This window comes from Balearica regulorum, chromosome 1, assembly GCF_011004875.1.
Source record: "Balearica regulorum gibbericeps isolate bBalReg1 chromosome 1, bBalReg1.pri, whole genome shotgun sequence".
Lineage (NCBI taxonomy): Eukaryota > Metazoa > Chordata > Aves > Gruiformes > Gruidae > Balearica > Balearica regulorum.
Window position 1 is genome coordinate 196,877,128 of NC_046184.1, and position 14,711 is coordinate 196,891,838.

Below are 14,711 nucleotides of genomic sequence, written 5' to 3' on the forward strand. Positions count from 1 at the left end.
AAACATATATTTCACAGATTACCATGAGGATCACTTTAATCAGCTTTGAGACCTGCTAATGCTGTAGAGATCTTTGAAGGACTACTGCTGTTCATCTTCATGCAGCCAGTGCAAGAAGGAATGAACATCATGTCTCTGCGCCATCGCTGGAAGAGATGCTTCTCTCTAGGTAACTGAACAATGGGCAGCTGCTTTTGCTGTGCACTATACTGAACTGGGGGTGGACAGAATTAAGAAAAACAGCTTTGGGAATGCTTTAGAGCAAAAGGTCAGTATGTATTTGGTAAGTCTTTCTAATCTAGTGTTGGCTAGAAGCCAATGCTACAGGCCTCCAGGCTTTTAGTAGAAGAATACGGATAGCTTTACAACATGAGCATATAAATGGGAAAATATTTCTTTTTCTTGTTTAAATTGTTCTTTGGAAATCAAGATCAGCTGTGCCTGCAGCTGATATGCTTAAAGCTGTTAGTAAATTATTATAGGAACAGATGCATTACAGAAATGAAGAAATAAAAAAAGCACTTGTGTGCCAGAATACAAATGGAATAGTGATGTGCCAAAGATATTTTTAGCTTCAACCAATATTAATACAGGGAAACAAGCCTCAAAGGTGGGAGGCGGGAAGGCTGTAAGTGCTCTGTTCAATGGATTAGGTGTGACTGTCAGTTGTGCTAACAAGATTTCTGATGGCTGTTTTCAAAATATTCCACTAATGACCTAACAGATCCACTGTGCTTGACAGTTATGTGCATGGCCCACAAATAGGATTACTAGTCATGGCTATCCAAGGTGTATCTGAGAACTGCTAGAATTCCAGGATCTTCCTTGAGCAATGAGATTATTCAGAGGAGAGATGCTTACTCTTGTCTGAAGTATAAGAATCCAGTTTAGCTGTAACTTCTACCATCTCATGTTTGCCTAGAAATTTGATTGTTAAAGCAATTTTCATGATAAATTCCAGGAAATGCAAATAATGATACTGGAAGAAGGGAGTAGAATTACCATTGTGCATTGTAAAATGCTATGGTTTCAGGGTTAAACTAAGTTGTTTTTTTTTCTTTGTATAGGAACACTTCTTGAGCTGAAAATTAAGAAGAAACTTCTTTGTAAAGTTACCTTCCTTTCAGAGGCTGAAAGTGCATGCAGAATGGACATAGTATATGTTTTCATTGCACAGGGGAATCTGCATTTGCACTGGTGCCTTGTATATAAAATGCTTTGGAATTATGTTAAATAAGGAGCTCTAAATTCAGTGTCCTCCAAACTGTCTCAAATACTGAAGACTTGTTTAGTGCTTTCTAATGTGTGCAAATGTGTTTTAAGCTTGACTGACAGCTGGTAGGCTGTGCTAATCCAGGAGTTTAAAAAAGAAAAAATTGAAAAAAGCAGAGGAATGCTGATATGTGACGTTACCAGTAGTCTCAAAACTGTGTAACCCTAAACAGGGAACACTAGTGCTTGATATATCAAGTTCTCAGAGAACCAATTCCTCCATTACTCCTTCAAAGCTGCCTTATTGCTGCTTCTTATGGCGCTCTAAGTTATGTGCTGTTGGAAGAAAACTGATGACAAATTGCTTGTAGGGTACCTTGGTGCCTTTATAGTATTTGTGAAGTTGTTGGAAACCTGGAGCATATGGAACTCATAGGTAGTTTTCAGAGTTGGATCTGAGTTTGAGAAGTACCAGTTGTTTGATCCAGCTCTTAGAAAACCTATTGTACATGAAGTGTTTGGATTTAGACTTAAGGGTTTTGGGGACATCTTGGGATGCTCCCTTGGCTTACTAGAGCTGCAGTACTTCTTGCCTATTTAAAATTCTGCTGTTGAACAGTAGCTGCTGAAGCTGAGTATTCAACTCTGTCAGGCTATTAGATCTAATTTATCTGCTACTTGATATTTTTTTCAGGCCCCAGATACATCATTGATTCTCATAAATCAGACACAACATTATATACTAGGAAAAAAACCCACCTGCCTGAACTCCAGGTTGTGGTGACAAGCTGCTAGCAAATATACAAGTGAGTTTGGAGAACAACTAAGAGTGGAATAGAAATGAAGTTTCTAGAAAGGCCATTTTTCTCCGGTACAGTGTGGGAACTTAAAAACACCAAGCCACTTGTTTTAACTGGTGTCAGTTACTAGTGCCCCTAATGTTTTTTGTAAACTTAATCGGGAAGAAGGGACTAACTTCTTTTAACTACCAGTGATGCAGGGTCAGCCTTGGAATTTAGCTGACAGTTGTGGCTATGAAGCATGAGGCAGAATAAGAATAGATAATGTTTGTCTGATGCAGTTTTATTAGCTCAGCATTATCAGCAGAAGCTGCTTGTTTTTGACACTAAGTGAGCAGGTACAAAATGACTTGGGAGATGGAGAAAAGCTATTTTGGGCAAAGTGCTATTCCTCTTGTGGTCTCACCAAGGCTGCGTATGAGGATTGTTAGAGGGAATAGAAACAGCAGGCCTTTATTTTGTCATTCAAAGAAGCAAGAAGAAATACACTAAGGAGACCTTAACTCGGACCACAGGCAACCTTAGTCACCTTTGCTCTCCCTACTTGAGTGTTCTGCCAACTCATGTTTGCTTTGAATAATATAGCTGTCCACTGGTCATACAGATGACAGTGAATTTTATTGGGTGGGCCTGCTTCTTATCCCTTGCCTTGACAAGAGTTCTGTTCTGTCTCTTGAAATATGTAGCATTTGTGCATGATCATGTACCTGCATCTTCTCTGTATATAGTTTCTGCTAAACTGTATATTCTGCTCCTGCAGTAGCATAATCCTGGTTGCTGCTTTTTAGTTCTCTGAAGTGTCTCTAGCATTTTGCTAGGAATCTGTTCTGTTCATTAGTGACAACATTTAGCTGCTTCATCCAAATAAATTTGGGCATGTGCATCAAAATCCAGGCTCCAGCTGTCTCTGCTTGCAGCATGCAATTCCATTCACAATCTGATCGAGGCTGCTTTTCAAAACAAGCTATGTTTTGTGCCTTGAACTTCTTGGAGTTAAAACTTTCTAGTTTGTAATTTAAGATTATTCAGAAAGACCTTTTTCAGTGTTGTCAAATTTAGCTTAAATTGGGGATAAACACAAAGAAGTGAATTAACTTCACAAAGCATATACTATTCCTGTTCAGGCTTACATCAACAGGACCAAGCAAATGGAGCTCTTGTTCTCCTCATTTCTGTAATCTCAACAGTTGCTTTTGTATCAGCTATAAGGCTACAAGAAGTTTTCCACAAACATGTGCAGTTCTAGTTACCTACTGTGAGAGCTGTTGATGCTGTGTGTCTATTAACATGATCAATCAATCATCTGTTAACTACTGATCCACCTATGCTGCGTATCTCTGCATCTATCATAACACTGCAGTCCTTCTGTAGATGCATCTCACTGGCAAATCAGTCTTCCTTGGATTGACCAATATATCCAAGCTATTCTTTTGGCTTAGCTGAGCTCCCAATTTATAGCAGCACTTTTTGCACTGATCCTGAAGTGTGCTGTTAGGTGTTTGTGCTGTAGGATTTTTAACACTTAGATGTTCCTGAAGACTGGATTAATGCATCTCTTTAAGACTGACACTTGTAAGCTGCATGTAGCTCTCCAGTCTTCAAGCAAGCCCAAACTAGTGGCCACTCACCTGTCTTGTGTTTTTGACTGATTAAATGAAATTATCCCCCAAACAGGTCTCAGAGGAGCTTGACAAGTGACGACTTTCCAGCATGAAAGCTTATTTCCCAGAGAAGCTTGATAGGAGCTCCTTCTGCATGGCAGCTTCTCTTGCAGAACAATTCTCTGTCTACTCTTACAGGCAACTACTCTTGAGTTTTGAACAATTTCTGAAATCCATGAGCATTATCACATTGGCTAACTTTCCTGCCCAACAATACCCTTTTTAGTCTTGTTAATTTTGATAATCTACACATTGTATAGCTATGAAGAGAAAAGGAGAGAAGTTACAGACCTGTCTGTTTAATTTCCTTTGCAATATCTGGGTTAGCTTGATTGATGACCGCGTTCTCCTTGCATCTTGGAGTTCAGAAAATAAGCTTCCTTTGGTCAATCCTCTCTTGTCATGCTTCTGAAGCTTTATTTACTCTTAATATCCTTTGGGGGGCTGCTGTCTTCATCTGAGTCTCAAATTTCTTTATTGGCCTGCATCTAGCACAGAAAAAATCCTATCTTCACATCTGATTTTCTGCTGTGCATAAAATAGCTTTTCTTCCTTGCTGTGCATCTCTAAAACATCTGCTACAAAGGTATGGATGTCTCTTTGTGTTCTGACATGAACAGAGGGGTCATCTGAGAGCTTTAAATCCTACTGTTCCAAGTTTGACTTGTAGTAGGACTGTTCCCTAGCAATCTCAAGTTGCTTGACCTGAACACAAGGTTTTTCCACTATAGGTTTAGCTGCTGACAGACATAAATTCAGGTTAACTTTTAAGAATAAGATCTTGTGGAAGAACTCTAATCTGATGGATGTTGCTTTGCTCACTCAGTATCCTGGTAGTTCTGCTGGAACATGCAACTACTTAAAAATGAAAATACCAAACAAACTAAAACAACAATTATGTGCATTTGGAGAATGTACTTACTGGTTATAGTGTCAGAACTGAGTTCACTGCCAACTCTTCTGTTCTTACATCGTCTCTAGCTTGTAAGAAAAACAGTACCTTCCCTGGGAGGGCATATAATCCTTTTATGTATCTTACTGCACAAGCTGGTAACTGGAGGGGCTTGATCTGACTGAGTAGTGATCCAGTGACTGAAATGCTAATGCCGACGTTTCACTGTACTAATTTATTGCCAACCTTGTTAGTGTTGCATGGTGGCAAGCATTTCATCTTATTAGTGTAAAAGGCCCATTGCAGGATTCCTAATGCCTGGAATGATGGAGATGGAGGGGTAGCTCTTGCTTCTAGTGTCACAAGTGTTTCCTGATGATACTCTGAAGGTTGAATACATGTGTTCTGTCATGTATTGTGTACATTGTAGCTAGCAAACATCTTCTGTCATGGCTTCCTTGTTATCCTGGACTGCAGCACTGACTGTTAGTATTCCAGTTGAAAAAGACTTTACCTGCTTATGCTTAGCCCTCGTGTTAGCAGAACTGACACCATTCCCTTCTTCAGTAACTCTTTGCCCTCTAACCTGATTAGACACTACTAGAGCAGAAGTTCAGTGCTAGTGTAGTCCTAGTCTAAAATACACAGTACTTCACTCTGCTCCTCTTTCCTACTCACCATTTGCATTCCTGTGGAAATCTTTTTTACTTATTACTATCACACATAAAAGATTGTTTTTTAGTAAGTGGCCTTTACAGAAGGTCTGGTTGGTCTCAAACTCCAAGGAACTCCCTTGGACAAGCTGAGGAGAGGTATCCTCTTCCCCTCTGCTTTATAACTGCCTATAAAAATTGACAAGATTGTTCATGTTTCCATGATCAAAGTTAATTGAATACCAGACTTAACTGTACCTGCTGAAAGCTTTATGTTCTTGAAAGATGCATATTAGTAGTGCATATTAGTAACATCCATGGTGATATTTACAGAACTGGAAAACATCTTGAAATAAAAGACCTAAAACTTACCTACTAAATATATATTTCTTAGCAATATTTTTTTTAGAAGATAATAGCTTCTTTTCTTGATGCAACTTGCTTTACTCCTAAGATACAACATAAATGTCATCTGGGCAGGATTACTGTGCCATGTTTGCTTCTACTTTAGCAAATGAAAGAGCTGTTATATCTCCAATAACTTCTCCAGTAACTTCAGGCAGACCAGCTCTTGCATAATTCTTGAGAGAAGCGAGAGGTGTTTTGCAACTGCAATATTAACTTCAAGGCTGTTGCTGTTATGATCTCTGGATGATCTAAGAACACCTTCTTTGCAAGACATACATCTACAAAGAAGGAAGCATTGTTAAAATTACTCTTGATAATATAAGAGCTAGAAAATAAAAGCTCCATTGTGAATTATTCCAGAGCTTCCTTTCTTCAGACTTGAGCATGTCAGGACATTTGCCTACAGTCTTACACTGAGCACTGTAGAAGTTTTCTAAATTCTAGGAAATGAAACTTTAATGTTGTTCAAGTTTTCACATGAACTGGTTATAACTCAAGGTTAAAGTATCCCAGCCTTGGTGGGAACAAAACTTTCTGGGAGGACTTGGTAGCTGAGTTCATGCCCTGCATCTCCTGTGAGAGCGTGCTGTGCTCTGCCTGTTTGATCTCTTACCTTTATGCACTTTTAGATTCATTTTCAAGTTCATTTCTGTTGAACAGTGAAGGCAGCTAATGAAATAGTTGGTTTTACCTGAAATACATTCTTTCTTGCACTCACTTAGCCAAGCTTCAAAGTCACTGTTTATACATAAACTTGTTGACAATTCTCAACTGCAGAACTTCTGTTCGGTGTAATCTTTGGTACTCAGTTTGTGAAGATAATCCTGTGAGAAGGATGTTATACCAAGAAAGTGGTGGTGAGTAACTGGAGTGGCTTACTGGTTAAGAGCAAACTTTGTATTTCAGTGCAGGCAAAAGTGCAAACTTGTCTGCCATGTCTCTAAATATGGGTCTTGGCAAACTGAACATCTGAGAAGTTAACTCCTTTCTTTGAGGCTAAGCCTGTAACAATAACACCATGTGTTCTGTAAAGGAAAAAGTTTTTGGAGGCTTTTGATGAAGTTCCCTTTCATTCTGAGGAACACTGTCTTTCAAATGTCTCTGAATCAAAACCCCCCACTTAATCCAGTTGGGAGGACACAAGAGACTCTATATGGCTATTTACACTTTGATGTGTGACTGTTAGGCTTAGAAGCAGCATAGTTGAGGTTAGAAAGGACCTCTGGAGATGGTAAGCCAACTCTACTCAAATGGGGTCAGCTTCTTTAGCTCAGTGTACTTTCTTCTACTAGATTCTAGTGCTGTGGCCAGCGTACACAATCTGTAGGATGATTCCTGGCTGTGACCCTTATATTGCTTTAGGTTCTAAACTTGGCATGATGAAGCCTGTCTTAACTTCTCCATTACAAACCTGCTGTTTCTCATAGCTTGTGGTTCTGCTGTCTTGGTGAGGTGCTTAATTGCTCCATTATCATTTATTCTTAAATAGAACACAGGCTGGAGCAATTGAGCACCTCACCAAGATAGAAGACAGAAGTAGTAACTAGCTGGCTAATCTACTTAAAAGTGATACAATTTCAGTAAGAGTTCTCTTGGGATGCTTGCCAACTGTCAGAAGTCACAAGTGACTCATCTTTAAAAACATGACAGAATTCACGACACTTTATTTACTCAATCACAGAGAAGCTATAATTATTACTGAGCAGACATTAAGGAGACATATACATGGAAAATGCCATCTTTGCAGGCCCACTGAAGGAAGAGTATTAAATTATAATTCGTTGCTTTTCAAGTGATAACAAATGCAATGTGAATTTGTCAGGGCATCAAGCCTGGTTTCTCTTAACGATGAGAGAAAGCTATAAAATCTCTTGATATTTTTGTCAAGCTTTAATCCCATCTTTTTTTAGAAAATAAACTTGTTAAATAGTGTGAAGTAAGTCTTGAAGAAACGAATGGGCTTTGTAAAAGGGAGTTTAACTCGAGTCTGACTCATGGAACTTGTAAAGCACAGTGGGAAACAGTGTTAGACTCCTGCAGCAAGTGCCTCATGCCTCAGAGTTGAAGCCAGATGTATTGGACACTGTTTAAATTCCATAAGGATCTAAGCTCCATAAAAACAGGTAGTAATCACAGTGTTTAATAATCATGCTGCTCTACTACCTCTTTAGTACTTTCACAGAATACCTATGAGTAGGCTGGCTTGCAAGTATTCCCTGAGGTTTTTCTGTCCGGCTCTCTTGTTAACTTTTTGATGTTTTCTGCTCTACTCAAGGCAATTGAGACTTTTCAAGGCTTCTTTTCTGAAGATGAGTGGGAATAATCACTCAATGACATGTTTTGATTCTGTTCCTGACAACTTTTGACCTGTACAAAAATTCTGCTTTCCCTTCTCCCTGAAGTACAAGTTACCAAGCTGAGAGCAGAGTAGGTGGTGAAACTGGTGATGGATTTTCATTATTTCTGGGTGGGGGGGAATACTGGAAAGAGGTCTAGGAAGACCAACAGTAGAGCTCAGGAGATACAAGCCAAGTCAAAGGACCTCCTCAAGTAAAGACAGCTGCCCTACTAGCACACCAAAGCTATGCTGGGTTATTCTTGCAGAATCAGCTTCCTTTTATCAAATTGTCTTGACTTCTAAACATCATACAATGAATTTACATTAATCTATATACAGGATGTAAGTGTGAGATGATATAGACTTAAGATTAATGCAGTTAAAAGATCCAAAATCTGGTGTAGCTAAACATATTAAATGAACAGGTTGAGGTAGAATGGTCTACCAATATACTCCTACTATATGGTCTACTAATATACTCCTTGAAGCATGAATAGTTTTATCCAAAATAAATTGCTTAGCAGTGTTGCAAGTCCTTGGCCAAATAACAGAAGATGCAGGTCTTCCGGGAGAGAAACTATCCCAGAGTGAAAAGTCGGTCTGCCCTAAAGTGAAGTCAATGGGTCCGATTCCTTTGGATGCTGCTGAATGAGAGCTGCTCAGACTTCAGTTTTAAGTTCAAATCTGTGCTGTCTTTATCCATTATCTATAGCCTTTCTCAACCAAGGAGCAGAGGTGAAGTTGCTTTCACATGGCTGAAGCGATGGTCTGCATGTGGTCAGGTCTGTTTGAGGGGGATACCTTCTGCAGGTAGTGTAGCCTCTGGGACTGCTGCCCGGCAGGAGCCCCTCAGAAGCTCAGGGCTCCTTAACTTTTCTAAATGCAGGGAAGGAGAGCATCTACAGCCAGTAGCATAGGTCACTGTGTGTGCATGCTTCTGGGTGTGATCTGCTTAGTAACAGAGGAGGGAGGTGGAAGGCATTCCTGATGGACAGGATTACTGGATAATCTTCCAAAATGAGGCTTATTCCACTAAGAGTTGAAGCAGCTGACTTGAGCCACTTTCAAAAATTAAAATCTTCTTAGTAAAGCTGTTTCTACATACTCACAAGTCTGCTTTGAAAATATTTCAATGTATATAAAGAAATAGCAAATGCTATTGTCCTTGGGGCACCTATCTTGGAGAGAGCAGCCAAGAGCATAGTGCATTAAGTAAACCTAAATGCCTCTGAACTTTATCAGCTGTATTGACTCAGTTAATCTAAAGCTGTGGGACAGCTTCATGATACTTGGCAGTGAAGAGAACAGTAAGCAGGAAGATTTCAAGTGTCAGTCATGAAAAAGTGAAACAAGGTTTTTGAAAAAACAATTTTTGCAGCATGTTTGTTCTAGAAAAATTGCACTTCTGGAGCTTGACTAGGAAAACAGATGAAAGCTGCTTCCTTGCACTTAATGCTCTTAAGAGTACTGTTGTTTGATCTCCTTTGCAGCTACACAACATGAAATCAATGAGAGAGAACAGCAAGTATCCAGTAGTGCTCTTAGCTCTGGTTTTTTGAAGGGGAAAATACCCACTCAGCAAGGTTGAGTGGTCCTTTGTTGTGGCAAGTCTCTTCAGGCTGAGTAACCTAATATAGTATTATAATAGCATAGTCTTGCATAAGATATTGTCTTGCGTATTTTACTTTCTAAATTTATGTCCTTTTTAGCAAAGAAAATACTAGCCAGTTGGTGTATTTTTGCTGTCTGAATTGGGGTCAACTGAAATGAAAGAAAATCAGTTAGCCTCACACGTACAAGTTCAGCTTAATATCTCCAAAGTATGAGTTCACAATGTTCAACATGTGCCTTGGGAAGAGACGGTGCTGTTGAAAGTATTTTACTTTGTTAATTACATTAGCTTTATTGGCCAGCATTGCAAAGTCGGGTTTTTTGATACTGGACTATACTGTTAGATGAATGGGTAATGTTGCCCTCCAGTGGCTAACGTCTAGAGGACACAGAGCCTGTTTGCACTAGCAATAGTGAATCAATCATTCAGAAAGTCTGAAATTTAGGATGTTAGCTTAGCCCTAGAGTCTATTTTAAAAAGACAAGCACCAGTAATGTGTGAGAACTTAAGTGTTCAATATTAAGATTGTGTTAGGATTGAAGCTTTTCCCTCAAGCTGTAGTTAAAAGGACATAATTTGAGGGGGTTCCCTCTATTCATTTGGAAGAGTCCTTTATAGTCACTGTCTGATCACATCAGTTTGTTGCAGTATTATCTTGCCTTTGTACAGAAATCTGAAATAGCTGCTGGATTTGGCTTTACAGTAGTTGCTACTCAATGTTATCTTTGGACACTTCAAATAACCCTAAAATAACACTTTTACTAGCTTCTTATGAAACAAGCTTACTCTTGTCTAGAACCACCTGTGCTAGCTTGTAAATCCATGGGTTATTTCATAAACTGATATTCTTATCTAATATATTTACAGCTCAAGTAATGTAAAGCATCTCCATGGCTCAGAATGGAAAGGGAAAGCAGTAAATCTGTCTCCAACAACTCTGGTAATATTCTGAGGCTTGACAGGGAAATGGCTAGCTCCTTTTCCTTATATTCTGGCTTTCTCTTAATGCAAAGCTAACAATGCTTCACAGGACTCAAGTCACTCCAGACCAATTTGACTTGAAAGTAATTTTCATCTCCAAGACTTCAGCTTTGAAGCTCTAGATGGTAAAGCAAAGTTTCTTGCTCTCTTCAGTCTAAACCTTTTGAGTACAAAGGTCTTGTCTTTTGAGTACAAGCTCCCTCTAGGCAGCCCCAGCCGTGGCCACGCTGTACGGGAAGCTCGGTGGCCGCAGGCTGCAGGCAGCTCGCTGAGCGGACACGTACGTAACTGGCCGTGCCCCTGGAGGCCTGGGTGAGGTCAGGCAGGGACGCGTTGCTTCCTGCGTGTGAATTTAGGCTCGGCTGTAGGGGACGCGGTGCGTGCGGGTAGGTAACACCCGGGAACCGAACGGTCCTGGAGCCCCGCGGCGGTGCGGTGGGTGTTAGAGCCGCTGGCCGCCCGCAGTGCCCCCTTCGCCTCGTGGGCTGTCCCGCAGCGGAGCCTCCAAACTCGGAGGCGCGGATCGACGGTCCCTCGCTGCCGCCAGCCGGCTCTCGGCCGGAGCTCGTCTGCGCCGGTGCCGGCCGGGCTGGCACAGGCGGGAGCGGCGCTCCGGGGGCGGTGCGGGGTCTGCGCCCCTCCCCGTGGCTCTGGGGCGGGGCGGGGGGGCGCGGACCCCGGCGCTCTCCTCGCTGCCAGCTGGCTCCGGGCGGGCTCCGCCGCCCCCTCCCTGGCCATCCATTATTTATCGATCTCCGCCGTGGTAAACACTGGGCAGGGCGTGTTCGTAGCCGCCGTTCGTCGTCCGCCCCCGATTCTTCCCCGCGGCGCGGCGCCGGGAGCCGCCGGCCCGGCTCCGGCAGGTGCGGCCCCTCGTTGACCGCCTTCCCTTTGCGCTCTCCCTGCAGGGCCTGTCTGTTCCCCCTCGGGCTATAAGAAGGCGGATGATGAGATGTCCGGAGCCACGTCCTCGGCGGATCTGGACGAGGCACCAGCCCGCACCATTTACTTGAACCAGCCCCAGCAGAGCAAGTTCCGCGACAACTGGGTCAGGTACGGAGCAATCCCCGGTTCTCCCCTTTCAGGCGGCAGCCCGCACACCCCGCAGCCGCGGGCAGGGAGGGCTCTGGTCCCGCTCCCTGCCTCCCGTCCCTGCCCAGACCTGGTTTCGAGGCAGTAAGTTGTGCCTCTGCCGAGGCAGCCGGGTTTGTTGGCTGGAATGAGCACCGGGGCCTGGCTGGCGGTGCAGGGGAGTCAGGAAGGAGAGAGCCAGCAGCAGCAAGGGGTAAGCTGCTTGTGTCAACAGTAGTGAGAGCAGGGAGCTTGTAGAGCTGCATGGGTAAGATGAGTGAAAAAGTCTACACTTAAGTACCACACCACCACCCTCTTCAGTAAGGCCACTGAATTTTGGAATAATAGGACCTATCCTAGTACTCTTGGAAATAGGGGTTAACCCGTGAAAACTTAGTGTGAGATTTGGATAGAAGCCACTATGTAAACTCTATGAAGCCTTCTCTTAAAAAGTAGCATCCAGTTGCAAGGCTAGCTAGACTAACCATAAAAGTATAGAATAGGAAGGAAGAAAATAAGTCTAACAGGACAAGAATGACTACAGACTTTACAGACTCACATCCCCATGCGTACAAGGCTATGGTCCATTTGTGTTCTTTAATTGAAAACCAGAGAGAATTTTCTGTGGCATTTGAAGCCCTTCACTGTATGTTTAAGGCTTCTGTTGATATGATTGATGTCATGTTATTGCAGTTTGGAAGCACTGAAACATGGAGTATGAGGATACATAACATAAGCAAGTTGTGGCAGTGCTAGCTAGGTGAACAGATGTCTCCTGTCATGGCTAAGGAGGAGTGTTACTTAGCATGCTTCTCTTTGTTAATGCAGATGTTTGAGTTATTGTTCAAAGAATGGTTTACACAATGAGTGCTTTTATGAAAAGAGAGGATCTCTTATATCCTGCTAAAACAGTGATTTCCGTTAGCTGTTTTATTGCGTGTGTTATCATGGGCAATTCTAAATATATCTTCTGGAAGGATGCTTGTGTTCCAGGTAGTGCAGCAACTTAGCTATACAGAATTTTCTCCTCAACTTTGACTTCTTATATACCTGTCTAGGAAAGCCTATGGTTTAGGAGCAGTTAAAATTACATATTTTCTTAGCATCTTGTTTTTTCTACATGGGCAGCAACACTGGATGTTTTCTCACTTTGTTTTTATTTTTCCTTGACTAAATATGAGCCGAGTTCAGCTGTTTTCTGTGGATAGACTACTTGTGCTTTTCCTGCTTTACAAAAAGAAAAGCAGAGGATGAAAGGCTGGCAAGATCTGCAGTTTTGGTTTTCCTGAAGGGATTCTGTTCTGATCTGGCTTAATCTTATGAAAAAGTAGTGTTGTGAACTTGTTCCTGATAGCCCTATCACCAACACCTGAAAAAACTGTTGTGTCCAACTTGTTGTCCAGAAGCCATCTCCAGGTAGCTGTAAATGTTTTTTCAGTAGTTTTTTGCAGCTTTGCCCCCTGATGAGGGCAACCTGAGTCATGAGGAATATTGGTGTGTGAGGGATAGGACAAAATACAGGTAGTGTAGTGGGAAACTAGAGGTGTTTGCATTACCTGATTAGGTATCTTAGCTCCTTAGTGTGATTGAGAAATTAAGTTGACTTTATAAAAACTTGTTCCTGCTTAGTAAAAAAGCTTTGACATCTGACTTTTAAAAGGGTGGCAGGCTTTGGCTGTGCTCTCTCCATTCTCTGGATTAGCTTTCTTCCCTCAGCCCAGTGGGAACCAAGTCAAAAGTGGTTAGAGCTGGTAGTATCTCAGTAAGGATGCCTTGTGTTGAGTATGGGTAGTGGCTTAGTTACTCGCTTGCTTATGTATATTGGAGTTTTTCTTGAGGAATTGCAGTACCATATTGCCCTTCGACTTTCTTACTGTCTTCAGCTTCTGGGTTTCTCGATGTCATTGGACTTGAAGATGTATTATCTCCATAGGATGCATTGGTGTACCACAGTGTAAGTGTGTAAGCAGATAAGCACCTGTACGTAAGGGTTTATGGAAAGTTAAGCTGAAGGAGATAGTAAGTTTGTAAATCATGTGACTTCTGACTGTCACCTTTTTGGTAGTCGTCAAGAAGTCTCTGAACCACAGTGGGAATTTGTGAAATGTTCATGGGAAGCTTGCTCAAAATACAGCAAGAAGTGGAGTTGCAGAGGGCGAGGGAAGATAGGTCAACAGTATGGCTTTTCGTTTAGGATGTTCTAAGCATATTAAGCCTAATTGTTTTGGGGAGAGGCAGTGTTGAAAGTGAATTCCTATGTTTGTGGGAGCAAAAGTAATAAGTACTAATGTTTTTTTAATTCTGGACAAGTTAAGCAAAATTGATAATTCCCTAATACTACTTCTAAATAGCTTCTGCAATAGAACTATATACTGAGTGGATGGCAAAATGGCATTAACACTTCCAAAAGTCTTAAAGTGTGAGGATGCGGAAGGAAGAGCTGTTTCTTTTTTCCCCAGGCTTTCTGGTATAAATAAGTGAGATTATGAGAACTTGTAGAGCAATGGCTAAATTTTTTTGTGCTCTTCAAATTTTGTCACAAACTATTCAAAAACCTAGTGCTGTAGGCTGGATTTAGCTTCATTCTTTAAGTGTGTGCATGTATATATGGCTGTCATGATTCTTGTTACACTGCAGCATTCCTCTGTAGGAACATATCTCTTCTACCTGCATTAGAAGCTGTTTTCATCCCTGCTGCATCCAGTTTGAAAAACTTTATGTATGTGTAACTTTTTGGACCTCTTAAAAGGTAAATGATACTTCATTTTCAGCTGAAGCATTTTAGAAGCTTTGAAATATGTTTAAAAAAAAAGATTACTCTGTCCAACACAGCTGTATTTGTGGTAAGTATGTTTGCTTTCATAAAAGCTGACTAGTGCCTATTTTGACTTGCTCAATAGGTGTAACTTAAATGTGCCTGTTTAATAGGAGCATCTCTGTACTTGAAGTTCAGTAAGAAATGAAACATTTATGTCCTGAAAACTGCCAGCCATTCTGCACATGGTTCTATGCCACTTAAAAGCAATAACTATAATCTTCTCAGGCATTCTACATTTGGGGATTGAAGTCTACTAACAGCTGTC

At 41.4% G+C, this 14,711-nt stretch overlaps 1 protein-coding gene across 3 annotated transcripts in view; it reads left to right on the top strand.

Annotated features, from left to right (window-relative positions):
• Positions 1-14,711, top strand: part of ATP8A2 (ATPase phospholipid transporting 8A2) — a 340,357-nt gene that overhangs the window by 28,443 nt on the left and 297,203 nt on the right. For 2 of the 3 annotated variants that reach the window (XM_075742143.1, XM_075742141.1), the window contains exon 2: positions 11,466-11,610. In XM_075742143.1, the coding sequence (XP_075598258.1) occupies positions 11,510-11,610 (101 nt within the window). In that variant the 5' untranslated portion in view covers positions 11,466-11,509. Of the gene's footprint in view, positions 1-11,220; positions 11,321-11,465; positions 11,611-14,711 lie in introns of those variants that run through there. The other variant, XM_075742144.1, reaches the window with a different exon arrangement.